The sequence below is a fragment of the Protopterus annectens genome, chromosome 1.part1 (assembly GCF_019279795.1).
Source record: "Protopterus annectens isolate FY-2018-M chromosome 1.part1, PAN1.0, whole genome shotgun sequence".
In the NCBI taxonomy this organism is placed as follows: Eukaryota; Metazoa; Chordata; order Ceratodontiformes; family Protopteridae; genus Protopterus; species Protopterus annectens.
In genome coordinates, this window is record NC_056726.1 from 111,436,936 (window position 1) to 111,463,070 (window position 26,135).

The 26,135-nt window shown below is 45.3% G+C and overlaps 1 protein-coding gene across 1 annotated transcript in view; it reads right to left on the reverse strand.

The window, feature by feature from the left end:
* Positions 1-26,135, reverse strand: part of LOC122814218 (pleckstrin homology domain interacting protein) — a 2,625,611-nt gene that overhangs the window by 1,958,834 nt on the left and 640,642 nt on the right. The window contains 1 exon segment of the mRNA XM_044086823.1: positions 18,182-18,222. Within this exon segment, the coding sequence (XP_043942758.1) occupies positions 18,182-18,222 (41 nt within the window).

Here is a 26,135-nt window from a genome sequence, read left to right on the forward strand (position 1 = left end):
CCACGAGGCCTGTTGCACAGGGCCCATCTCCTGGACCCATGCCTAAGAAACAGATGCTTAAAATGGCTGAGGATTTAATTACTCTTATCAGAGGTTCTCAGCCCCTCCTGACAAGAGACCCAGAGTGGAGGAAGAATCTCCCTCTTCTGATCAGGGATCCATTTTATCAGAACATTCTGATGCAGAGGAACACTCTTACTCCCCTTTTGAGGATTCGGATGCAGAACAGTCCATTCCTTCTGTATCCCCTCCTGAGGATTTTTCTTTTGGGGAAACCTTGCACACTTTGAGGGAACACTTCCATTGGGAAGGCCAAGACTTTTCAGATTCCAAGAAAAGACTTAGGGAATTTCTTTGGTTACCTCAGCACAGACCTCTGGCTATACCCCCTGTTTTGGATGTACTGGATGATGTCTATTCGGAGGCTTGCCTTAACCCTGATTCTCTGCCTCCTGCACCAGTAAAACCTGATAGGTATTACAGAGTACCCAGCTCTCACAAATTTTCTCTACAAAGGCCATAATGCTGACCCTGAAACCATTTCACAAGGCCCCAAGGGATTAAAGGCCTCCACTGCCAAGAATCCACTCCCTGCAGAAAGGGAATCCAGACCTCTAGAAAGGTGGGGTAAAAAGGTATATACCTCGGCCACCCTAGCCATGAGGGCCTTAAACTGTCAGTTTCATATGATTAAATATCAACAGTTCCTGTTATCACAATTAAAGAACAAAATGTCTCAACCTGAACAACCAGATTTAAAAGAGTTACAGGATATGATGCATAGTGCGGAGCAAGTGGGTAAACACACCTTACAATGTGGTTATGATGCCCTAGAGGCTTCCAGTAGAGCGGCTGCCACAGGATCAGTCATTCGCAGGCATGCCTGGCTTAGGGAACAAAATTTACCTGATCATGTGAAAGCTAAACTTCTTGATGCTCCTTTACAAAAGGATGTATTATTTGGTACTAATGCTGAGGACATACTACGGAAAATGGAAGAAAAAGCCAAATCTATGCAAACTGTCAAGGCTTTCTTACAGGTCCAACCACCACGTTTTAGCAGAAATTGGCCTTCAAAAAACTGGTCCTTTCCAGCCACTGACAAGCCCCAAAGAGGCAGATACAGACACACAAGGGGCAGAGGGCAATCACAAGGATCATATAGAGGCAGACAATGGCAATCTCCAGCACCAAGAGGTGGTGAAGACAGTGCACAACAATACAGGAAGCAAACCCAATGACTCCCTCATTTCCATGTCAATCAGGTCTCAGCTGACAGCACCTTTGGGAGGGAAACTAGCATTATTTGCAAGCAATTGGCATATTGTCACAACAGACAAATGGATACTGGACATTATAAACAGAGGCTACAAATTTCAATTTCACACTCTTCCAAAAATGAGAGGCATGCCAAACCTGCCACAAAATCAAAGGGCAGAGGCACAACTGCAAATTTCAAAGCTCCTAAACATGAGAGCTATACAAAAGGTACCTACACTCCAACAAGGTCAAGGTTTTTATTCAAGACTTTTTCTGGTACCAAGAAAAGGAACCGACTGGAGACCCATTTTGGACTTATCCATCCTAAACACATTCCTACTCGTATCAAAAAAATCTATGGTCTCAACACAGTCACAGTTTGGAAGCAATTATACCAATAATTCCATGTTTGCAAAAGGAATTTCTATGGTGGGCCCAAGCATGTCAAGTAAACACAGGCCTTCCATTCTGCAAGCCTCAAGCAAAACAAGTCATAACCACAGACGCCTCAGATTACGCCTGGGGGGCGCACATGAAGGACAGGTGCATTCAGGGCAGATGGTCCCAAAAGGAAAAGCACCTTCACATCAATCAAAAAGAAATGCTAGCAGTGATAAATGCAATTACAGCTTTCAAGGACTTCCTGCATCCAGGACAATTACTGATAAGAACAGACAACACCACAGTAATGTGGTACATAAACAAACAAGGAGGAACACATTCATACCCCTTGTGCAGACTAGCCATGACTCTTTGGAACTTGGCTCTGGAAAGACAAATCGAACTTCAAGCACAGTACTTGCCAGGACTGGAAAACACACTGGCAGACACTCTAAGCAGAAATATGACAGATCCACACGAATGGAAGTTACATCCTCAGGTGTTTACAGAGATAATCCAAGCGTGGGGGAGGCCAGACATAGATCTTTTTGCCTCTCACGGGAACCATCAACTGAAAAAGTTTTGTTCAAGGACCTTTCATCCAAAGGCCTGGAAAGTGGACGCCCTTTCATTCAGTTGGACAGCATGGACAGTTTATGCATTCCCACCTCTGCCCCTTCTGCCCAAGGTGCTTTTGAAAGCAAGAACAGACAAACCGAGGATGATACTGATTGCTCCAGATTGGCCAAGGCAACACTGGTATCTACTCCTGAGGAGCCTAACACATACTCCTCCCTGGTCCCTGCCTCTAATGCCTCTCCTACTGACTCAGAACAGCTACAAAACTCTTCACAGTCAGCTGAAAACACTCAACCTCGCTGCATGGAAAATTCCTTGACACCACAACAGTCCCTACTCTCCAAGGAGGTGCAGGATGTCATTTTGGAGGCCAGAAGACCATTTACTAGAAAAGCTTACTCTGCAAAATGGAAGCGGTTTTGCTGTTGGAATGAGAAAAGAGGCCAGGACCCTAGAAAATTGAACTTGCCTCAGGTTTTACAGTACCTAGCTGAACTGCTGAACAGTGGACTTTCATTTTCTTCCATAAAAATACATGCCTCAGCCATTTCTGCAGAATTCAACACGGATCCTCCTTTATTCTCTCACCCACTCTTACGACAGTTCCTCAGAGGGGCTAAGAATATAAGACCTCCAAGGAAGCAACCAATACCAGCCTGGGACCTTAATTACATACTAGAAAAATTAACATTGCCTCCCTTTGAACCTGCTGCCTCAACAGATCTGCAAAATTTGTCCTGGAAAACAGCTTTCCTTCTGGCCATCACTTCAGCTCGTAGGGTTTCTGAACTACAGGCCCTCATGGCGGTGCAGCCCTTCCTCATCTTCCATCAGGACAGGGTTTCCCTTCGCACAACCCATCTTTTATGCCAAAAGTGGTATCCAGGGTAGCCTTAAATCAAGCCATACACCTACCTACCTTTTATCCTAACCCTCAAAACAAAGGGGAGAGGCTGCTTCACACTTTAGACATCCATAGGCAGCTACGTTATTATTTGGACAGAACAAAGTCCTTCAGGAAATCAGAACAACTTTTTGTGTCCTATGCAGAGGGGCTCAAGGGAAACCAGTTACCAAACAGACCATTTCCAAGTGGATTGGCCACTGCATACGGTTTTGTTATTCCTATCATGGGAAATCTGTCCCTACTGGTATCAGATCTCACTCCACCAGGGCCACAGCCACCTCTACAGCCTTCCTCAGAGGCGTTCCTACTAAGGATATTTTGGAGGCAGCCACTTGGAGTTCTGTACATACCTTCACAAAACACTACCACCTACCCTTATACTCCAGAACAAGAGCAGGCTTTGCCACTGCTGTTTTGCAGGGCATTCTGGCTCAACCCAGTTCCTCATAGTACCTACCACCCTATGCATAGCTTTGGGACTCTACCCATCTGTGATTAATGCAGCTGTATGCACGATGAACATAGTACAGTTTTGTACCTACCATAAATGTAGATGTTCGAGTGCTAATACAGCTGCAGTACAGGTTTCCCTCCCTCCTTCCCCACTTGGTAAAGGCATGGGGCCCAACAACCTCTTCATACCACCTGACTGGGTTATCCTGCTATGTTTTATTTGCTTGCTTACACTGATTTTGCATTACATTGCATTGCCTGCATATGTAGATAAGCCTTATTTATGTATTGCCTTCCTTTTGGGGGCACCTGACATCTGGGGCAAGAAAGACTGAAGAACATGGCGTCGGCTGTGTCTTATATACTCTGGCCTTACTGACGTCAGAAGAGTAAGCGACGACAACCGACGCCGGACCAAGACTTTGGAATTCGGCCGACCGAGGGACCGCCTGACGGCTGAAAACCCATCTGTGATTACTGCAGCTGTATTAGCACTCGAACATCTACATTTATGGTAGGTACAAAACTGTACTTTCCAAGCACAGAATCTCTTCCATTTATCAGCATAAGATTTTCTAGCACTAGGCCTTCTGGCTTCCAAAATGACATCCGTCACAGGTTTACTGAGAGGTGTGGTTTGAATACTTAGTTGATTAACCATGCTGCAAGATTCAGAGTTTGGAGCAGAGTGTGCAGAATTTGATAGTTCTGCTGAGACAATAGATGAGGTGTTTGAGGCAAGTACCACGGAGGAAGGTGTGACATATTCCTTAAAAGCGGGTACCAGTGCTGGCGAGACGAGTCCAAAGCAATTAGAATCATTTTTGGTTTTTCCTGTCTGACTTTTAGTAAGACCTTGGAGAGTAGAGGCAGAGGGGGAAAGGCATAGACTGATAGGTTTTTCCAGCTGAAGGAGAGCATCCACTTTCCATGCTTTTTTGTGATGTGTTCTTGTGCAGAATGTGTCCAATTGATAGTTTTGGGGAGAGGCAAATAGATCTATGTCGGGGCTTCTCCATTTCTGTGTTAACATGCTGAAAATTTGTGGATCCAGTTTCCATTCGTGTGGGTCCATAAGATTTCTGCTTAGGTCGTCTGCCAGAGTATTTTGCTTTCCTGGCAGGAATTGAGCTTGAAGATGTATTTGGTAAGTCAAGGCTGTGTTCCACAAGGCCATGGTTAATCTGCAAAGGGGGTAGAGAATGGGTACCCCTCCTGCTTGTTTATGTACCACATAACTGTGGTGTTGTCCGTCTTTATCAGTAGTTGTCCTGGATGAAGTAAGTCCTTGAAGGCTGTCAGAGCATTCTGAACAGCTAGCGTTTATTTTTGGTTGATATGTAGATGCATTTGGTTTGGGCTCCGTTTGCCCTGAATGCATCTCCCTGCCAGGTGGGCCTCCCAAGCAGTCTGATGAGTCGGTAGTGAGGGTTTGGGTGGCAGGGGGTAGAGTGAATGACAGTCCCTTGTTTTGGTGACATGTCTCTGCCCACCAAAGAAACTCCTGTTGTAGGCAGGGAATGAGAGGAATTATTGTTTCCAGGCTGTGACTATGTTGACTCCATAAGCTTTTTAGGTACCACTGAAGTTTCCTCATATGCAGTCTCGCATATGGAATCAGCAGAATGCAGGATGCCATGAACCCCAAAGCCTGCAGAATTTGTCTTGCAGATAACTGGGTTTTTGTTGCCATTTGTTTGAAGTATATTGTCAATTGCATTTGTTTGTCTGGCGTGAGGTAAGCCATCTGGGCAGTTGTATTCAAGCTTGCATCCAGGAATGTAATTATTTGAGAGGGTACTAGTTGTGATTTCTTTTCGTTTATGGTGTACCCTAGGCATGCTAAAAGCCTTTTTACAAATGCCAGATGTTGAAGAAGAAGAGTGTCCTTGTCCTCTGCTTGAATGAGACAGTCGTCCAGATAAGGATAAATTTGAATGCTTCTTTGTCTGCAAAATGCAATTACTGGTGCCAGGCACTTTGTAAAGACCCTGGGCGCAGTAGATAAGCCAAAGGGCAGTGCAAAGAATTGGTAATGCATAAAGCCTACTTTGAAGCAGAGGTATCTTCTGCAAGATTCCCTTATTGGGATATGCAGGTATGCCTCTTTAAGTCTAGTTACCAACCAGGCATTCTCACCTAGCATAGGCAGTAGCTGTTGTAAGGTCAGCATTTTGAATTTTGGAATGTCCAGGAAAGTGTTCAGAATTGACAAGTCCAGTATTGGACGCCATGATTTGCCTTTTTTGGTTACCAGGAAAAGTCTTGAATAAAAACCTTGTCCTTTTTCCTTTTCTGGTACCTGTTGAATAGCCCCCATATCCATGAGGGACATGACTTGTTTCTGGGCATCTGCCCACTGGTTTTGTGGCAGATCTGGCCATCCGTTTGGAATTGGCAAAGTATTGAAATGAAATCTGTAGCCCTGGGATACTACGTTTAATACCCACTTGTCCTGGGTAATGAACTGCCAATTGTGAGCATGAAGTGCTAGTTTGCCCCCCAAGGGGGCTGCCAAAAGATAAGTGCTTGGAGATGGTAGAGGAGAGTCATTGAGACTGCTTACTGTATTGGTTGTGCTTTGTTGCCTCCAGATTTGGAGGTGGAGGCACCCCATTGTTTTGACCTGTATGATCCCTGTGATTGATATCTGGAGCCTTTTGAGCACCTGGGTTTGCCCTGAGTGGCTCTGTTGGACACAGGAAAGGACCAATTCTTAGTAGGCCAGTGCCTACTGAACCTGGGTGGCTGCACTTGCAAGACATCTTTTACAGTTTGCATAGATTTAGCTTTGTCTTCCATTTTCTCTAAAACCTCTTCTGCCTTATTACCAAACAGGCTATCATGCTGTAAAGGGGCATCCAACAATTTAGCTTTAACATGATCAGGCAGATTTTGCTCCTTGAGCCAGGCATGCCTTCTTATCACAGATCCAGTAACAGCAGCCCTGCAAGAGGCCTCCAAGGAATCAAAACCACATTGCAAAGTATGCTTTCCAACTTGTTCTGCTGAATGCAATAAACCCTGTAACTCTATTTTCCACACAATCAGAAATCAACATCATTTTCTGTATCAGTAAGCCCATAAAATGCTATTGATATTTAAGCATATGAAACTGGCAGTTTAAAGCCCTGATTGCCAAGGTTGCAGAAGTATAAACCTTCTTATCCCATCTATCCAGCGCCCTGGAATCTCTATCAGAAGGGGTAAGATTTTTGGCTGTAGAAGCCTTAACACCCTTGGGACCCTGAGAAATAGTTTCAGGATCAGCAGCAGGATTTTTGAAAAGAAATTTGTGGGAGTCAGGAACCCTGTAATATCTGTCTGGTTTACTAGGAGCCGGAGGCAGGGAATCAGGAGTCATGCTTGATTCCGAAAACACATCATCAACAATGTCTAATACAGGAGGTATAGCCAAAGGCCTATGCTGAGGAAGAAGGAAATCCCTAAGCCTCTTTTTTGATTCGGAGAAGTCCTGACTCTCCCAGTGAAAATGTTCCCTTAAAGTATGCAAAGTCTCTCCAAAAGAGTAACCCTCAGGAGGAGATGCAGATGGGATGGATTCCTCTGCATCAGAATCCTCATAAGGTGGAATAGAAAATTCCTGATCAGAAGAGGAATCAGAAGAAATGGAAACCTGATCTGAAGATTCATAATCAGTGCCTTGCCTAGGCCTCTTAGCAGGGGGGTAGTTTGGGAACCCCTGATCAAGGTAATTAAATCCTCAGCCATTTTGATAATTTGTTTTTTAGGCATAGGGGCCTGAGCATGTGGCTCATGCGTCGGTTTTTTAGACCTTGAAGTTGTTTTTGACCTTGTTTTTGCTGATGGTATCGGTTTAATATAAAAATGTTGAGGCCTGAAAACACCCTCAGAAGCCGGTGCCTGCTCAGCGGCTCTGGACCCATCCAAGGGAGAGACATCTGCGGGTTCATTACTTTGCGAATCTCGCGGCATACCGGACTCCGAATGGGTCTCGGTAGAGGCCTGTGACTCAAAAGTAGCTGGTATCAGAGGCTGCGAAAGCGCCTCACTGAGTACTGGCGAACCGGCGCGACTGGCTTAAGAGAAGCTTCGTCGTTGGTTTTGGACCTCGACGGTCTATGTCTTTTTCCTTGCGTAGTTTGTGAACTCCGGTAGTCCGATTGCTAACAGACGACATTTCAGGGTAGTTAAATCTTGAACCAAAATATTTAGAAGCAAAAATATACAGACGCTTAATAGTGCGTTGGTTAAATTTAGCACAAAACCGACAGCAAGGCACGTTGTGATCAGGTCCCAGGCAAGGAATACAGTACAAATGAAAATCCTTGAGGTATTTGCTTCCCACAAGTAATGCAATTATTAACTTTTACTGACATCTGTAAGGAGCAAGAAAAAGTTTCCCCAACGGGGTACTTAACTTTAGTTTGAAGACTTCGGTTCTGAAACTCGGAAATGAAAATTTCAGGTGTCGGCCAACTGGCACTTGCGAACTGCTTCTGCTTCGGGCACCGCGCGCGGCAAGAAAGACTGATTAAAATGGCGTCGGCTGCATGTTTTATACCCCTGACGACCTGACGTCAAGGAAGAGACAGCAACCGATGCAGGACCCAAGACTTTGTTATTCAGGCCGACTGAGGGCAACCTGCCAGCAGATTACCCAAATGTAATGACTGCAACAGTGAAACACGAAGAACATCTCCATTTCTTTTATCTCTGCATTCCCCTGTGGCTGCTGTCTGGGTGGTCTGCTTCCCCGGGGGTCTAGACTGAACTGACTGGAGAGGGCAGGAAAGGACCAGTGCTTGGAGGGGGAATGCCTGCTGAACCTGGGTGGCTGGATCTGTAGAAAATCCTTAACTGTCTGCATAGATTTAGCTTTTTCTTCCATCTTTTTTAAGACCTCCTCTGCCTTGGTGCCAAATAAGGTGACTTTGTGCAAGGGTGCATCCAATAATGTAGATTTGACATGGTCTGGCCAGGGCTGTTCCTTAAGCCAAGCATGCCTTCTAAGGACAGAACCGCTGACTGCTGCTCTGCAAGAAGCTTCTAGGGCATCAAGACCACAGTGTAAGGTGTGCTTAGTTACTTGATTTGCAGAATTCATTAACTCTTGTAACTCTTATTTTCTACACAAGCAGGAAAGGAAGATACTTTTTGTTTGAGGAGTTCCATGGTATGTTGCTGAAATTTTAGTATATGGAACTGACAATTTAGTTGTCTGACAGCAAGAGTAGCAGAGGTGTATACTTTTTTATCCCATCTGTCTAGTGCTCGGGAATCCCTATCTGAGGGTGTGGGATTCTTAGCAGAAGTTGCTTTAATTCCTTTAGGCTCTTGAGAAATGACCTCAGGGTCAGCAGTAGGATTTTTGAAAATAAATTTGGGTGAGTCAGGGACCAATACCTGTCATGTTTTCAGGGAGCAGGAGGGAGGGTGTCAGGAGTCCAACTAGATTCCATGAAAACATCATCCACAACATCCAGGACAGGGGGAATGGCGAGGGGTCTGTGCTGTGGAAGATCTAAGAATTCTCTGAGTCTCTGTTTAGATTGAGGGTAGTCCTGACATTCCCATTGGAAATGCTCCCTTAAGGTATGAAGGGTTTCCCTTAAGGAAAATTCCTCTGGTGGAGAGGCTGAAGGAATTGATTCCTCTGCATCAGAATCCTCATAAGCAGAGAGGGGTTGCATGTCTTCATACTCAGATGCATCAGAGTAATCAGACTCCTGTTCAGATAAAACTACTGGGGACAGAGCTTTTTCTTTTGGAAGGGGTAGCTTGGGTTCTCCTGATCAGCATTATAAGGTCTTCCGCCATTTTAAGCATTTGAGACTGAGGCAAGGAAGCAGGTGTCTGAGATTGGGTCGGTTTCTTGGGTGTGGTTCGTGCCCTGGGCCTTAGAAACTCTGTTATTTTGGAAAGAACTGAAGACATGAAAGTAGTAGTCAGTTTGTGTTGAGAATCGGTAGTGCGAAGTACTTCCTCGGAAGCCGGTGCCTGCTCAGCGGCTCCAGACCCATCCAAAGTAGAGACAACCGCAGGATCCTTAGGCAAAGAGTTTTGTGGCATACCGTACTCCGAAAGGGTCTCAGTAGCGGCCTGCAAATCCACAGAAGCGGGCATCAGGGGCTGCGAAAGCTCCTCACTGAAGACCGGAGAACTGACGACTAGCTTAACGGGAGCGTTGTCAGTAGGTTTGGACCTGTGCTGTCTCTGTCTTTATCCTTATGTTTTTTCAGAAGATCTGTTGTCAGATGGCTTACCAAAGCCATATTGGAATTCGAGGACTGTAAGCAAAAATATCTAGCTACAATAAGGGCCCAACGACACATAGTTCTGATGTTAAACAAAGCACAAAAGCGACAGTGAGGGACGTCATGGTCTGGGCCCAAGCAAGTAACGCAGTAAGAATGAAAGTCTCAGTGCGGTATTTGCTTTCCACAGGTGAGACAATTATTAACTTTTTCTGACATCGGTCAGAGCAAGAAAAAACGATCCCCAACGGGGTACTTAGCTTTAGAAGACTTCAGCTTCAGTTCGGAAGACGAAACTCAGGTAGCGGTCAACCAGCACTTGTGCTAACTGCCTTCTACTTCGGGCTCCTCGGCAAGAAAGACTGATGTAATGGCGTCGGCTGCCTTACTTTATACTACTGATGACCTGACATCAGTCCTGACGCGACAGAAACCGACGCAGAAATATTAAGCCTCTAGTATTCGGGCTGGCCGAGGGCTACCCTGGCAGGGATAACCCAAAAGTGATGACTGCAACAGTGAAACACGAAGAACATTGGGCAGTGCCTCAAAACAGCATGTGTGAGGACTAAATAACAGACGGAGCAGAAACAGATATGGAAGCAAGGTACATAAGGAAAACTGGTGGTGGAATGCAAAAGTCCAAGAAGTAATCAAAAGAAAGGAAGAGTGCAGGAAAAAGTGGGAAGTAGAAAAGGCGGACCAGGCTAGGAAGGAATACTGGTTGGTTAACAGAGACTAAGAGGAGTTGCAACAGTAAAGAACAAGGTATCAGAGGCACTCTATCAGCTTCTGTAAAATGACTCAGTAAACAGTACAAAGAAAAGTACAGTTTTGTACCTACCATAAATGTAGATGTTCTAAGATCCACATTGCTGCAGTCCTTACACTTGGGTAGTCCGCTGTCCTCGGTCGGCCCGAATATCAAAGTATAAGGCTGACGTCGGTCAAGGCGCATTTGACTGACATCAGGACGTCAGGGTACAAATGCGCATGACCGACGTCATATCCTCAGTCTTTTCTTGCCCCAGATGTCAGAAGACCCTAAAAATAAAGGTCAAAACCAAAAGACAGCAAACACCCAACCAACCACCCTTGCACTAACTATATGTACAAAATATACAATATACACAAAATGTACAACCCAACCCACACAACCACCTCTAACTACAGAGGGGAAGGAGGGTAATTGGACTGCAGCAATGTGGATCTTCGAACATCTACATTTATGGTAGGTACAAAACTGTACTATGTTCTTCATCTCACATTGCTGCAGTCCTTACACTTGGGTAGAATCTCAAAGCAGAGGTAAGGGAGGATGGCTAACTACAAGGAAGCAGGAGCTGCCAACATGCCCTGCAAAACAGCAGTGGCAAAACCAGCCCTGGATTTAGAGTAAAGTGGCAGGTGATAATGCCTAGAGAAAGTATGCACTGAACTCCAAGTAGCTGCCTCCAAAATATCCTTGGTTGCCACTCCCCTCAAAAGCTGTTGAAGTGGCAGTAGCCCTAGTGGAATGAGGCCTAATCCCAGCTGGAACCTCCTTGCCATGATGGGAATAACAGAAAGCAATGCAAAACCCAATCCACTTAGAAATAGTTTGTTTAGACACAGGCTTGCCCTGAGAACTCAAAGCAAAAGAAACAAACAACTGCTGAGACTGCCTGAACCCTTTAGTTCTGTCCAAATAATAACGCAACTGCCTGTGTACATCTAAAGTGTGCAAAATCTTTTCCCCTTTATTTTGGGGATTTGCATAAAAAGTAGGCAAATGAATAGTTTGGTTTAAAGCCACACTAGAAACCACCTTAGGCATAAAGGAAGGATTAGTACGTAATGATACCCTATCCTTATGGAAAATCAAGAAAGGCTCAACTGCCATAAGGGCCTGCAATTCAGAAACCCTTCTTGCAGAGGTAATTGCCAACAAAAAGCAGTCTTCCATGATAAATATTTCAACTCAGAAGTAGCTGCAGGCTCAAAAGGTTGTAGAGTGAGTTTCTCCAACACAAAATTGAGATCCCAAGCAGGAGTAGGAGCTCTTCGTGGGGTCTTATATTCTTTGCCCCTCTAAGAAATTGCTTGAATAAAGGATGAGAAAACAATGGTGGGACACAATCATAGTGAGCCGAAATTGCTGCAGCATGAACCTTAATAGAAGAGAAAGACAAACCCTTGTCCAGTAACTCAGTAAGATATTGAAGAGCCACACTCAAATTAGGCTCAGAAACATCAAAATCTTTTGCTGCACTCCAAAATAAAAATCTCTTCCATTTATCTGCGTACACTTTCCTTGTACTAGGCCTTCTAGCTTCCAAAATCACATTCAAAACTTGTTGTGGAAGTTGAGACCCTCTATGGTTCAAAACAGAATATGCCAAGCTGTCAGGTGCAGAGAGTGAAGTTTGACATTCAGCAAATGGCTGTCCTCCTGTGACAATAGGTGTGGAATTGAAGGCAAAGGCCATGGAGGCTTCCGTACCAGACTTCTCAGTAATGGGTACCAGTGCTGTCGAGGCCAATCTGGAGCTATTAAAATCATCCTTGGCTTGTCCTGTCTGACCTTTAGAAGTACCTTTGGGAGGAGAGGCAGAGGAGGAAAGGCATACACATGAAGATTGCTCCAATTGAAAGAAAGAGCATCCACTTTCCAAGCTGTGGGATGAAACCTTTTGTGCAAAACTTTGGCAGCTGATGGTTTAGTGGAGAAGCGAACAGATCTATGTCTGGAGTTCCCCATGACACTGTCAATTTCTGAAATACTTGAGGATCCAATTTCCACTCGTGGGGATCCATAATTGTCTGCTCAACACATCTGCTAAGGAGTTCTGTGCTCCTGGCAGAAACCTTGCCTGAAGATTGAGCTGTAAACTGAGAGCAGTCTCCCACAAAATCATTGCTTGCCTGCATAGAGGATAAGAATCGTTCCCCTTGCTTGTTGATGTACCACAGGACAGTTGTGTTGTCTGTTAGAATCAACACCTGCCCTGGAAGAAGTAATTCCTTGAAAGCTATTAATGCAAACTGGACTGCTAACATCTCCTTCATGTTGATATGTAGATGTTGTAGTCTGGCAGGCCACTTGTTTTGTATCCACTTCCCATGTAGATGAGCTCCCAAGCTTTGTCTGAGGCATCTGTCGTTAAAATCTGACTCGCCTCTGGCCGGGTCACAGAGAGTCCCTTGTTTAGGTGACATTCCTGAGCCCACCATAAAAATTCCTTTTGAATGCAAGGTATTATTTGAATGACAGTGTCCAGATCCTGGCAGTGCTGTGTCCATACATTTTGAGATACCATTGTAGCTTCCTCATATGCAGTTTGGCATTGGGAAGCACCAGAATACAAGATGCCATGAACCCTAATGCTTGAAGGACTGTCCTTGCAGTCAGCACGGACTGATGAGATAGTTGACGGAAGTAAAGGGATAGACTCTTTTGTTTGTCCGGGGTTAGAAAGGCCATCTGGGATGCTGTATTCAGTCTCACACCCAGAAAGCACATGTCCTGAGAGGGTACTAGACTGGACTTTATTTCGTTCACAGAATACCCCAGGCATCTTAGCACTGCTATCACATATTCCAAATGATGAAGAAGCTCTTCCTTCCTTGGGCCAAAATCAGGCAGTCGTCCAAATAAGGATAGATCTGTATTCCTTTTAACCTGAAGAAAGCTATCACTGGAGCCAGAACTTTCGTGAATACTCTGGGCAGTAGATAAGCCAAAGGGCAATGCAGAGAACTGATAGTGAGAAGTCCCAGCTCGAAAACGCAGATACTTCCTGCAACTTAGTCTGATAGGAACATGAAGGTAAGCCTCCTTGAGATCCAAAGTTACCATCCAATGATCTTTGCCCAGCAGAGGTAAAAGCTGCTGTAACGTCAACATTTTGAACTTGGGAATGTCCAGATAAGTGTTGAGGGTAGATAAATCCAAAATTGTTCTCCACGTGTTCCCCTTCTTTGGTACTAGGAACAGGCGAGAGTAAAATCCTAGGCCCACTTCTGGCATAGGGACCGGCTGTATGGCCCCTATTTGGAGTAACAGAGAAACTTGCTTGTGAGCCTCTATTCTTTGTTGAGGAGGAATGTCTGGCATGCCTTTGAAAGGAGGCAAGGTATGGAAATAAAACCTGTAACCGTGGTGTATGATATCCAATACCCATCTGTCTTGGGTAATTAAACTCCAATTTTCTTTGAAAAGTGCCAACCTTCCTCCCAAAGGTGCTGCCAGACGAAAAGGCTCTGGCAGCTGAAAAGGTAGGTCATTGGGTCTGTTTACGAAAGGACTGACCCCTGCCCTCACCCGAAGACTGTGCAGGAGAACTCCCTGTTCTAGGCCTGAAAGAGCCCTGAGCTCTGCCCCTACCATGTCTAGATCTACCCCCAGACTGGGAATCATAAGAAGGATACGTCCACCCCTTAGTAGGCCAATTTCTACTAAACTTTGGAGGCTGGACCTGCAAAAAATCTTTAACAGTCTGCATAGACTTAGCCTTGTCTTCCATTTTCTTTAAAACTGCCTCAACAGGAGGACCAAACAACACATCCGATTGTAAAGGAGCATCTAAAATCCTTGTTTTAACATGTTCAGACAAATTTTGATCCCTTAGCCAGGCGTGCCTGCGAAGAACTGACCCAGTGGCAGCCACCCTAGACGAGGCCTGTACAGCATCAAAACCACATTGCAAAGAATGCTTACCCACCTGTTCAGAAACATGCACTAAATCTTGCAACTCTTTACAATCAATACCTACTGCCAGAGCATCAACATTAGACTTTAATTGTGAAAGGAGATAGTTCTGGTATTTCAACATGTGAAACTGGCAATTCAAAGCCCTCATAGCAAGAGTGGAAGAAGTATAAACTTTCTTTCCCCATCTATCCAAGGCCCTAGCCTCTTTGTCTGCAGGAACCGGATTCTTAACAACAGAAGCCTTAACACCTTTAGGCCCCTGACTAACAGTTTCTGGGTCAGCCCTAGGACTCTTAAAAAGATACTTATGAGCTTCAGGCACCCTGTAATACCTATCCGGCTTAACAGGAGCAGGAGGCAAAGAATCAGGATTAAGAGAAGCCTCTGCAAAAACATCTTCTACTACATCCAAAACAGGAGGTATAGCCAAAGGCCTATGCTGGGGTAAAAACAAAAATTCCCTAAGCCTTTTCCTGGAATCAGAGAAGTCCTGACCTTCCCACTTAAAATGATCCCTCATGGAATGAAGAGTTTCTGAAAAAGAAAAATCCTCAGGAGGAGAAGCAGAAGGAGTAGAATCATCCAGATCAGAATCAGAATAAGGAGAGTACTCCTGCAAGTCTTCAGCCGAAGACTCTGAAACATCCGAAGCCTGCTCAAAACCCCCCAGCTCAGGCTCCAACCTAGGTCTCTTATCAGGAGGGCATAGAACCCTAATTAAAGTAATCAAATCTTCTGCCATTTTAAGCATATGCTTCTTGGGCACAGTACCTGAAGAGCTAGGGGTAACACCAACTGAAGCCAAACCTGGCCTGCCCCTGGGAGAAGCCTTTGAAACAGAAGGAGAGGGCCTAGCCACCCTAGGAAGGGAGGGGCGTATAGTAACCTGAGAAGCCCCCTCAGCCTGACTTGCCTCCTGAGAGGCCACATCTTGCAATAATAAGGTCTCACCCTGGGAACACAAAGAAACCTCCGGCAGAGCCACCGGCTCCACCGACACCTCCAAAGAACCGGCGTCCGGTACAGACAGTTCTTCTAGCCTAGGCTTAACTGCCTTGTCCTTGCGCTTCTTTGAAGAAGCGGGCGTCGGAGCATCCGACGGCATTTTATAATTACACCGCTTCCCAAAGACTAACCTTGCACAATCCAACCTTCTCTTTATAGTGCGTTTATTAAATCTAGCACAAGAGCGACAGCCAACAACGTCGTGCTCAGGCCCTAAGCAAGGAATACACAAAGTATGATAATCTCTATGCGGTATCTGTTTCCCACAAGAAATACAATTATTGACTTTTTCTGACATCCGGTAAATCACTGAGGCAAGAAAAAACTAAAATATTCCCCAATGGGGTACTTAGCCAACTTTGAACTCGGTCTGAAACTTCAAACTTGAAAAATCTCAGAACGCCAACTGGCACTTGCAATGCTTCTGCATCGGACCATGCGGCAAAAAAGACTGGGGATATGACGTCGGTCATGCGCATTTGTACCCTGACGTCCTGATGTCAGTGAAATGCGCCTTGACCGACGTCAGCCTTATACTTTGATATTCGGGCCGACCGAGGACAGCGGACTACCCAAGTGTAAGGACTGCAGCAATGTGAGATGAAGAACATCTATGAAGTTGTAAAGGAAAGATAGTCAGACACCTTCATAAGGGATGCCAGTAACAACTTGCTCACAGGCCCATAGGACATCATGGGCAGATGGAAGGATAATCTTCCAGCAGCTTTTGAATGAAGAAAACCCCTCAGAAGCTATACTGCTGCAGATGCAGTCTACAATGAAAGAAGAGGCGTAGTCCACACTAGAAGAATTAATAACGGCACTGAGGAAAATGAAGTCAGGGAAAGCAGCAGGCTCAGATGAGGTTACAGTAGATAAAGATGTTGAGTGAAATAGGGGAGAAATGTCTTCTGAAAGTACTCAAAGCAGAATGGAGAGAAAGGCGCATCTCAGATGACTGCAGAATACGTACACTAGTACCAGTGTAATAGAACAAGGGGCATTCACAACTTGGGACAGTAGAGAGTTATCAAACTCTTGTCAAACTCACACTGCATGAAAGCCCCTGAACAGGGTGATTGAGAAACTAATACAAAGAGTAGTAGAAAGTAAAATGGGAGATGAGCAATTCAAATTCCGATCAGGATGCAGCACAACCGACCTGATGTTTGCAGCGAGACAGACAGTTGAAAAGAAGCTGGCGATGAGGAAGGAGTCCAAGTGAGCATTCCTGGAAAGCATATGACAAGGTCCCAAGAAAGCAGACTTGAAAAATCCTGCAGTGGTTTTAAATCTCGAAACATCAGTAGAATTACTGAAGGCTATGTACAAGGGCCCAATGACAAGCGTGAACAGTGTTTGGACTCACAAACAGGTTTCTTATGGGAGTGATTAGTATGCGTCAGGGTTCAGGTCTGAGCCCACTGCTGTTTACAGTGGCGATGGGCTACATTAGCAAACTGGTCAGAGGGGACAGATCAACAAAGTTGCTGTATGCACATGATGTGGCATTACAGGCAGAGTCTGAGCAAGAACTTCAGCAAAAGCTAGGGGAATGGAATGCAAAACTGAAGGCACATGGGATAAAACTGAGTACAGACAAAAAGCTGTAATGGCAGCAAATGGGGGAAATCAGAAGAAGCTGAAAATTGAGACAGAAGGGAAAACAGTGAAACAGGTTAACAGCTTCAAGTATCTAGTAGTGGTGGTTGAGAAGGGAAGTTTGAATGAGGAAGTCAAAGCTAGAATCAGAGGAGCTGCAGTCAACTGGCACAGAGCTTAGGTGTAGTGTATGACAAAAGAATGCCAAAGAAACTGAAATGTAAGGTGTACAAAACAATGGTGCAACCAGTACTACTGTACGGCACAGAAACCTGGGCAGTAAAGGCAGAGCAGTTGAGGAAGCTAGAGGTCATGGAAATGAAGTGCCTGAGACTGGTGGCTGGATGCATTCTGTGGGACAGACTAAGAAATATAGACATCAAAGCTGAAGCCAAAGTAGCTCCAACTGCAAACAAAGTCAAACAGAACAGATTATAGTGGTTCAGACACGTGCAGAAAAGCAGAAGACAATCTGGTGAAAAAGATTTGGAACAGACAGGAAAGAAGGTAAGAAAAAAACGAGCACGTCCAGCAAAGAGGTGGAGGGATTGTATGCGAGAAGACCTTCAACATTCAGGCATTAGTGTTGATGGTAGGAGAGTGGCAATGACTGAAGTGATGGTGACAAATGACATGACACCCCAACTCCATGTAGAAAAAAAGGAGATTGACTATGACGATTAAAAATCTGGGTCCGGATTCAATACAGCCTACACTAAGTGTACACTATGCATACACTATATGTATTCAATAACACTATCGTACTTTTTGTGCTTTCTAATCACTCAGAAAGATTACATTAAGTGTTCATGTAGTCTACACTTTGTGGTAACCTGATGAATCCCTGTCAATATTTAAAGGAGGAAGAAGATGTGTGTTATGTTATATCTGCTGATTCTACACTGAAAATGCATTTTGAACACTTCTACTACATTTTTCACATAAATAAGATAAAACAAAGAAATTCTACTCACAACACAAAGTACTACATTAATACAATTAAATGATGTTTTATAATACTACAATTAAAAAGTTGTAACTGAAGTCTAATTTTTTACTTACCTATCACCGGTGTTGGAAAACTGAATACTATCAACCTTGTCCTGAAAGAAAAACATATATTTATAAAACTGATAGTACACCCTTTTACTTCATTTAAATTTTATTACGGCTCCAAGATTACTTGCCAATCTTGCATCTTACTTTCTCTACTAGAACAGTCACATTTATGAGTAAATAACTCTTCAGCATCTGTCTGTAGGCAACTATAAAAAAGTAGGAAAATTAAAATATTAAGATACACTTGCACCCGGGAGATTGTCAGCAAGGTAGGTATGTCAACATGTCTGAAGTTTTAATATACAGCAACTCTGATATTGATAAAAGTAAGGGGTGGGAGAGAAAACAGAGCAAACTTCGAGTTTGGGAAGCAAAGCTGTGCCACCTATCACAAATACACTCAGGCTAAATCTTTTAACTACAATGGCAAACCAAGAGTTACAGGAGCAAACACAATAGGTTCCTAATATTACACTGCAAGTCATACACAGACATCATAGGGTGGTCTCAGTATGTAGCTTGCATCCAGCTGCATTTTCTGTACAGTCAGCTGTAATGAATCAGAGTGATCTGAAAACAGTTGTCACTTTATCTAAATAATAACAGCCAATGTGAGAAAGCCCTTTGAAAAGGGTAACTACTGACATTTTACTTTCTGATATCACCGGCTTGAAACAACTCCCACACTAGGCGGCCAATATGTTGTTGCATACCAAGCTAATACTGCAGTGTCTGCTTTGTAGATAAAACAGCCAAAACCAATGGACAAATTTTACATACAAAGTGAAGAGTGGACAGCAAGCAAATATGCTACAAACACAACATTCTAAAAAAAAAAAAAAAATTAAAAAAATAAATAAATAAATAAATAAAAAAAACCCACTTAAAATGAGTAAGAGCTTTTGTCTCAGTGCATTAGAAGAGACAAACTAAAATTAACAAGCAAACACTTCCTTAAAAACATTCTAACAGAGCTCGTGTTTTCAAAACTACTCAAGAAAAATCAGCATTTGCTTCAATAAAAACCTTACCTACTGCATTAATACACGACTAAATATAACACAAACTAAAACTTTATAACGAATTCCAAATGCTGTAAAATATAAATTTTTTTCAACCATCCTCACAAAGCTTCACAAGATAGAAAATTCTCAAAATGCACTAGTATTTGTTCTTCAGTGGACTGCATTTTAGATAACAAGCTGACACTGACTTTGACTAAATATCCTACATGTATCCAATTATAGCTGCTACTTATATTCGAGGTAGTCTATTCTTATCGCCAGCTTTAATATCCGGATGCATGATCCCACACAGAAAAAAAATGTAAACTGCTGCATTTACTACTGTACTACTATCCTGGGGATTCTGAAACATTGCACTGACAAACACAGCTAACTCTACTCCATTTACTGTGTGTGAGTGACAAGGCTTGAGGTTCATTTACAATGTATGTTGACAGGCAAGTGTGTACGACAAGCAGCACAATAAAATCTTTGACGTGGCGGCAGCAGAGACCAGCAGGAGGATAGTGTAGGACCATGTTGTGGCAGAAGAATAATTATCAGCAGTGCTCACTGGTTGAGTGCAAGCCTCAACAGCAGTTGGTGTAATCCCGCATGCACAGTTGTGGCAGGAGAAAGAAGGGTTGTGGCCACCCTACATGACTATGAGGCTTGCGTGCTGCTTTTTTTCCGTAACCCAATCAGACATGCATGCAAAGAAGATACTTGTGTAAGGTAGTAAGGAAGTATGACCAAGATAAGCAGGTAGAAGAGGTAACAGGCCCACAGAAACAAACAGACAAGCTTAGCAAAGGGAGACTGACACATTTAAGGATGTAGAAGATAATGAAGAAGGGGGTATGAAACAGACATCAATCTCAAACAAATGAAGATAAAAAAGGTTAAAAAAAACAATGGGTGAGGGTACAGAAATTTAAAAGGATTTACTGACCGAAAGCAATTATGACATCAGCACAGTCTGACCACTTTACCTATACAAATGCCATGAAACAAACACCGGGGGTGGGGGGGGGGTCATAAACGCTCAAATCCTCTCCAATTGCACTATACAAAGTACTTCATTTACAGACTGGGCTATGGATGCAGTCATACTAAAGTGGTCAGCTTTACCGCATGCTTTACTTGCAGACTGTAACACAAGTTGAAGGCGCAGAGATCAAAGTATTAGAGGATAGTGACTTTATGCAATTGGAAATATTAAACAAGATGAGTCACTCCTTTTGGTTGTACATGGGTATCAGCAGCATATTTCATAACCCATCGCAAACAGTACGGTCAGAAAAGACAAGTGAATGAAAGCTGTAAATGAGCATTTGTGAGGTGTGTACTTTTGACCAGATTAAAGGTTGAGAATGGGTGTATAAGAAAGAAACGAAAAGAGGAAGCAAGCAGAGGGTAAAACAGATGAACAGCTAAGCAATGAGAAGAATAAAAGTGGGAAAGGTGGGGTAAAACTATTTTTGTGGGACAGGTGCCCATTTATCATGCATAAAGAGAAGGAAAGTAGGGGAAAGAAGTAAGGGGTACGTAGTAGGGTTACATTAGGTAGCAGTTGAAGACAGATGACCGACAGGGTGTGTGGTAACAATGACAGAGGGTGATCACAACAGTAAAGGAGACTTCAAACAAAGGGAAGACAATGGTCAGGGGAGGACTGGACTGAACAACCAAGACGAGCAGGCGTGGATACAAGAGATGGAAACACCAGGATGTGATGCTCACAGCTGCAATCTCTGCCAGCTAAGACACAGTGAGATTACTCAACAACTTAAGTACCATCACCACTGGGTCCTGTCTGGGATAGTCGAGACAGTACTGGGCAGGAACAAACCAATAAGCCACAGTAGCAAGTTCTTCATTTGGTTGATTTGGACATGCAACCTCTTGTCAATAGCTTTCTCCACAATGTCTGTCAGCTGACAAAGGTGACACTTCCACTGGAACTGCTATTATATGTTTCAGTCTTCTGTGCAGCTGCCTCTTTTTAATATCCTCAGGGGCTATCAACACAAAAGCACCATGCAATATTTGTGGATGCCAGGAAATACAAGTTCAAATGTCCCTCTTGTATAAGCTCCTGGCTGTAATCTTTATCGAGTAGGTGAAGAAATATTTTTGATTCCTCCTCACACCATGTCTGTGTTCTAAAAGGAAATTGAGTCTTGTGTATCCCATCTGCCACGCAATGGCAAATACTGAAGGGTACCTCATCTGCATAACAAATGGCAAACTCAGAAAATATATGTTCAGAGTCAAACCCTGCACCCTCGCCACAGAAAGTAGCTCATTAACAAGCTGGAATTAGAAGTTATGTACTCACAATAACGTTCCATCTGAGTAGGTTGTTCATTTGTCTGCAACCTGTGGGTTACGGATCCGATATCGGATCTGAGCCGGCAACTTGTTTCAAGCTAATGGATCCGAGCTCCTAGCTCCTCCCTTCACCCATAATCCCCTGCTAACCTTCCATGACCTCAGATCAAGTTTGCCCCTCAATATATATCCAACAAAGGATATCTAACTAGTAGATCCGAAGAAGGTCAGGGGGAAGGAGGGGGGGATGGTTGCAGACAAATGAACTACCTACTCAGATGGAACGTTATGGTGAGTACATAACTTCTAAATCTGAAGTAGGATGTTCATTTGTCAGCAACCTATGGGACAGAGTCCCCAGCTACCTGCACCTTGGGTGGCCATCATGGAAGGATATTACGAAGCACCGCAGAGCCAAAGCATGCTCTCCCTCTAGAAAGCACGTCTAGTTTGTAGTGGTTAATAAAGGTATGAGATGAAGCCCAAGTGGCTGCAGAACAAATATCATCCAATGGAACTCTAGACTTGAAGGCCGCAGAGGTAGAAATGGAGCGGGTGGAATGAGCACGAACTCCTTCTGGTGCGGGTCTACCCGAGGCTTGATACGCCAATAGGATACATTGGGAAATCCAGCGAGATAAAAATACTTTAAAGATAGCTTTCCCCAAGTTAAATTTGGCAAAGGAAATGAACAGCTGGTCGGATTGTCTATGGCCAGCTGTCCTATGAGTATAAAAGCGAAGCTGCCTATGAACATCTAATGAGTGCAGCTTGTACTCTCCCTTATTCTGATATTTAGGGAAGAAAACCGGTAAATTTATGGAGTGATTTATGTTGGTTTCTGATGCTATCTTGGGAAGAAAGGAGGGATTGATCCTGAGGTACACTCTATCTGGGTGAAAGATCAGGTAAGGAGGCTTCACAGAGAGAGCCTGAAGCTCCAACACTTTTTTCGCTGAAGTGATGGCTACAAGGAATGCTGTTTTCCATGACAAGAATTTGAGATCTACTGAAGCAGCAGGTTCAAAGGGTGGAGCAGTCAAGGCTTGAAGAACTAATGTAAGATCCCAGGGGGGTACGGCTTCCTTTACAGGGGGTCCAAGTAAAAAGGTGCCCTTGAGAAAGGTTTTACACAACTTGGCCGACATCAAGGGCCCTGTATCATGTCCCACATGGTAATGTGATATGGCTGCCAATTGCACTTTGACAGTTGAACAACTAGCGCCTTCCTGAAAGAGTTCACTTAGGAAGTCTAATATGGATGGAAGAGGAGCCGTAAAGGGATCTAGATCGTGATGCTCCGCCCAGATGGAAAAACGTTTCCATTTACTGTGGTACACTTTCCTGGTGGAGGGCTTATGCGCTGCCACGAGGATGGCTTTGACTGGTGAAGAGATACCGGGAGACCTAACTAGGAGTGGAACTGGAGCAACCAAGCTGTCAATTTCAGATTGTCCAGGTTTGGAGTTGGTAAGTTCAACGGATGGGAGATGAGATCTGGAATGGGATCTAGAATCCAAGGGTGATTCACAAGGTGAGACCACAGGTAAGGGAACCAAATTTGCCAAGGCCAGAATGGGGCAATGAGAATCATCTTGCTCCCCAACCGCGAGGCTTTCTGTAAGAGTTGTATCATTAGTGGTAGAAGAGGATAGGCATAGAGTAGACCGGGTGGCCAAGCATGCACCAGAACGTCTCTTGGGGTTTCCCCTGGAGGGGGGATTAGAGCGAAGAAATTGTCGCATTTGGCGTTTGATGGAGATGCAAAAAGATCGCAGCAGGGTCGCCCCCATGTTGCAAATATCTGCTTCGCTACTAGAGGATTGAGAGACCACTCGTATGGGGTAAGAAGGGTGCGGCTGAGCTTGTCCGCTAGGATGTTGGTCCTCCCCGGAATGTGCGTTGCAATCAGAAAGCGGTTGGTGGAGATCGCCCATTCCCACACTCTCATGGCTTCGCGGCATAGAGGGTAAGATCTGGTTCCCCCCTGTTTGTTGATATACCAGACCACCGACATGTTGTCCGACTGAATTGCAATCGTTCCTGTGGGGAGGAAGCCCTGAAGTGCTTGCAACGCCAACAGCACCGCTCTCACCTCCAGAACGTTGATATGCAGGGAGGTCTCTGTATCGTTCCACGTGCCTTGGACTGTCCTGCCTGAATAATGCCCCCCCCCACCCGAGGTGGGAATCGTCAGTGGTCACCGTGGCGAGAGGGGAAGAGGTGCAGAAGGGACGGCCCGTATGGAAGTTCGAGGCTTGGAGCCACCATAGTAGCGCCCTCCTGCAAGCCTTGCTGATAGCAATTGGATGGTGGAGAGGAAGGGATAGAAAGGACCATTGCACTAGCAGAGTCCATTGCAGTACCCGCATGTTCAAACGGGCGCATGGAAGGAGCGTAATCGCTGCCGCCATGGAGCCTAGTGCCCTCAGGACCAATTCCGCTGGTGAAGCCTCTGAATGGAGGATAGCCCGCACATGAAGTTGTAAGTTCCAGATTCTCTCGGAAGTTAGGAAGGCTCGCAAATCTCTGGTGTCTATTCTGGCACCTATGAATTCTATGACCTGCGTTGGAGCCAGTAGAGATTTGCCGACGTTGATAGTAATGCCTAACTATGGGGCTAGATGGAGAAAGAAGTCTCTGGCTGAGCAAAGTAGATGCCTTGTTGGTGAGGTCAGGAGCCAGTCATCCAGGTACGGAAAGACCTGTATTCCCTGGAGTCTCAGGTGGGCCGCAATCACTGCTAATACCTTGGTGAACACCCTGGGGGCTGTGGTGAGGCCAAAGGGAAGGACCCTGAACTGGTAGTGACTGGCCCCCAGCCGGAAGCGAAGGAACCTCCTGGATCGTTTGTCCATCAAAATGTGGTAGTACGCATCCTTGAGGTCTATAGAGCACATCCAATCGTTCTCCCTCAAAAGGGGGAGGATAGATTGAAGAGTGACCATCCGGAATTTTTCCTTGGTTACTGACAGGTTCAAGGTCTAGGATCATTCTCAAGTCCCCCGTCTTTTTTGGCACCAAAAAGAACCTGGAGTAGAACCCTAATCCAAGCTGGTCTTGGGGGACGGGCTGGATGGCTCTTTTTCTTAGCAGCTGCTGAATTTCTGCAGCTGCGGCCTCCCTCTGATCGGGTGGTACATCGGGGAGGTTCTTGGATTTGGGGACATGAAGTATTGGTATTTTGTACCCTCTGGATATGATGAGAAGCACCCAGCGGTCTGTTGTGATGGACTCCCATGCCGCTAAGTGTTTCGAAATGCGCCCCCCGACTGCCTCCAGAGTGGAGCAGCCGGGCAACCCCTCAGGGCTGTTGCGCGGGCCGCTCAGAGAAAGGTTCTCTGGACCCAAAGTTTCTTGGAGCCCCTCTGCCCCTGGGGTGGCGTCCTCCCTGTCCACCTCTGCCACGGTAGGACTGGTTGGGAATGTTGTGATTTTCGGAACCACATCTTCTTCTGACCCTTTTGGTTCCTCGAAAAGGACCGCTGGGGAGCAGAGAAGCGGACTCCGACGGCAGACAACGTCTTCCCATCCTTCTCGCTCTGGACAAGTGTCTCGCGAACAGTTTTGCCAAACAGGGCAGAACCATCAAAAGGGGCGTTCGCGAAGGACGCTTTAAAGGGCTCCGCAAAATCGCAATGACGGAGCCAGGCCTGACGTCTCATGACTAGGTCTGCTCCGCTAGCCCTAGCGGCTCCCTCTGTGGCGTGGGACAATAGCCGCATAGAGGTGTTTGAAATCGATCTCAGAGTGGCCATTCGGGTGGAGTACAATTGTTTGTCATCCTCCGACATGGACTCAGGGGGGGATGCAGCGTATTCTTTGATAAGATCCCGCTGCATCCTGATGACATGTGCCATATAGTTCAGAGACCTTATCGAGAAGGTCGCTGAACTAAAGACTCGCTTCCCTAAGCGGTCCATCAAACGGGACTCTTTGCTCAGTGGATGGACTGAGGGGCTCTCCTGAGCCAATTCCCTCTTTGTGGCTGCCGCCGTCAACATGGCATCTACGGGGGGCCCCTTACTCCAACGTGATCGGTCTGAGGGGGGGCTAAGAATCCTATCCGGGTGCTTCGGTATTGGCTCCACGGTGTCCGGATCATTCCCTGCCCTGGTGGTAATGAGGTCCACTAGGGGGTCGGCTGGAGGGGACACCCAAGAGGTAGACGGGCCTGCCTCGAATGCCTCCAGAAATATGGACTCGTCAGAGGAAGACTTGGGGGCAGACCACCCACCTCTGATTCTCAGCATCTCCATGATGTCTCTAAAGGAGACATCCTCAGGGGGCGATCTTGGGGAGCCTTCCCCTTCCTCCAAGTCCGTGTCCTCGGTTAAGGACTCAGGGGAGTCCACGTGCCTCCTTTTGCACTTACGCTTGCGGGGAGCTTCCTCGGGGGGACTGTCCGAGGAGGCCTCGCCAGCAACATCTTGTTCCAATGGAACCATCTGTGACATCGAAGCAGGCTGTCCCTTTGGCCGGGTGATGGAAGCCTGGCCCAGCAGAGAGGGAGTGCATGTAGGAGCCGATGCAAGGACCGGGGGTCCAGATGCTCTCAACAGAGCCGTCTCCACAACATCGAAGGCCAAGGGAGAGCCACTCTCTAATGGATCCGATAG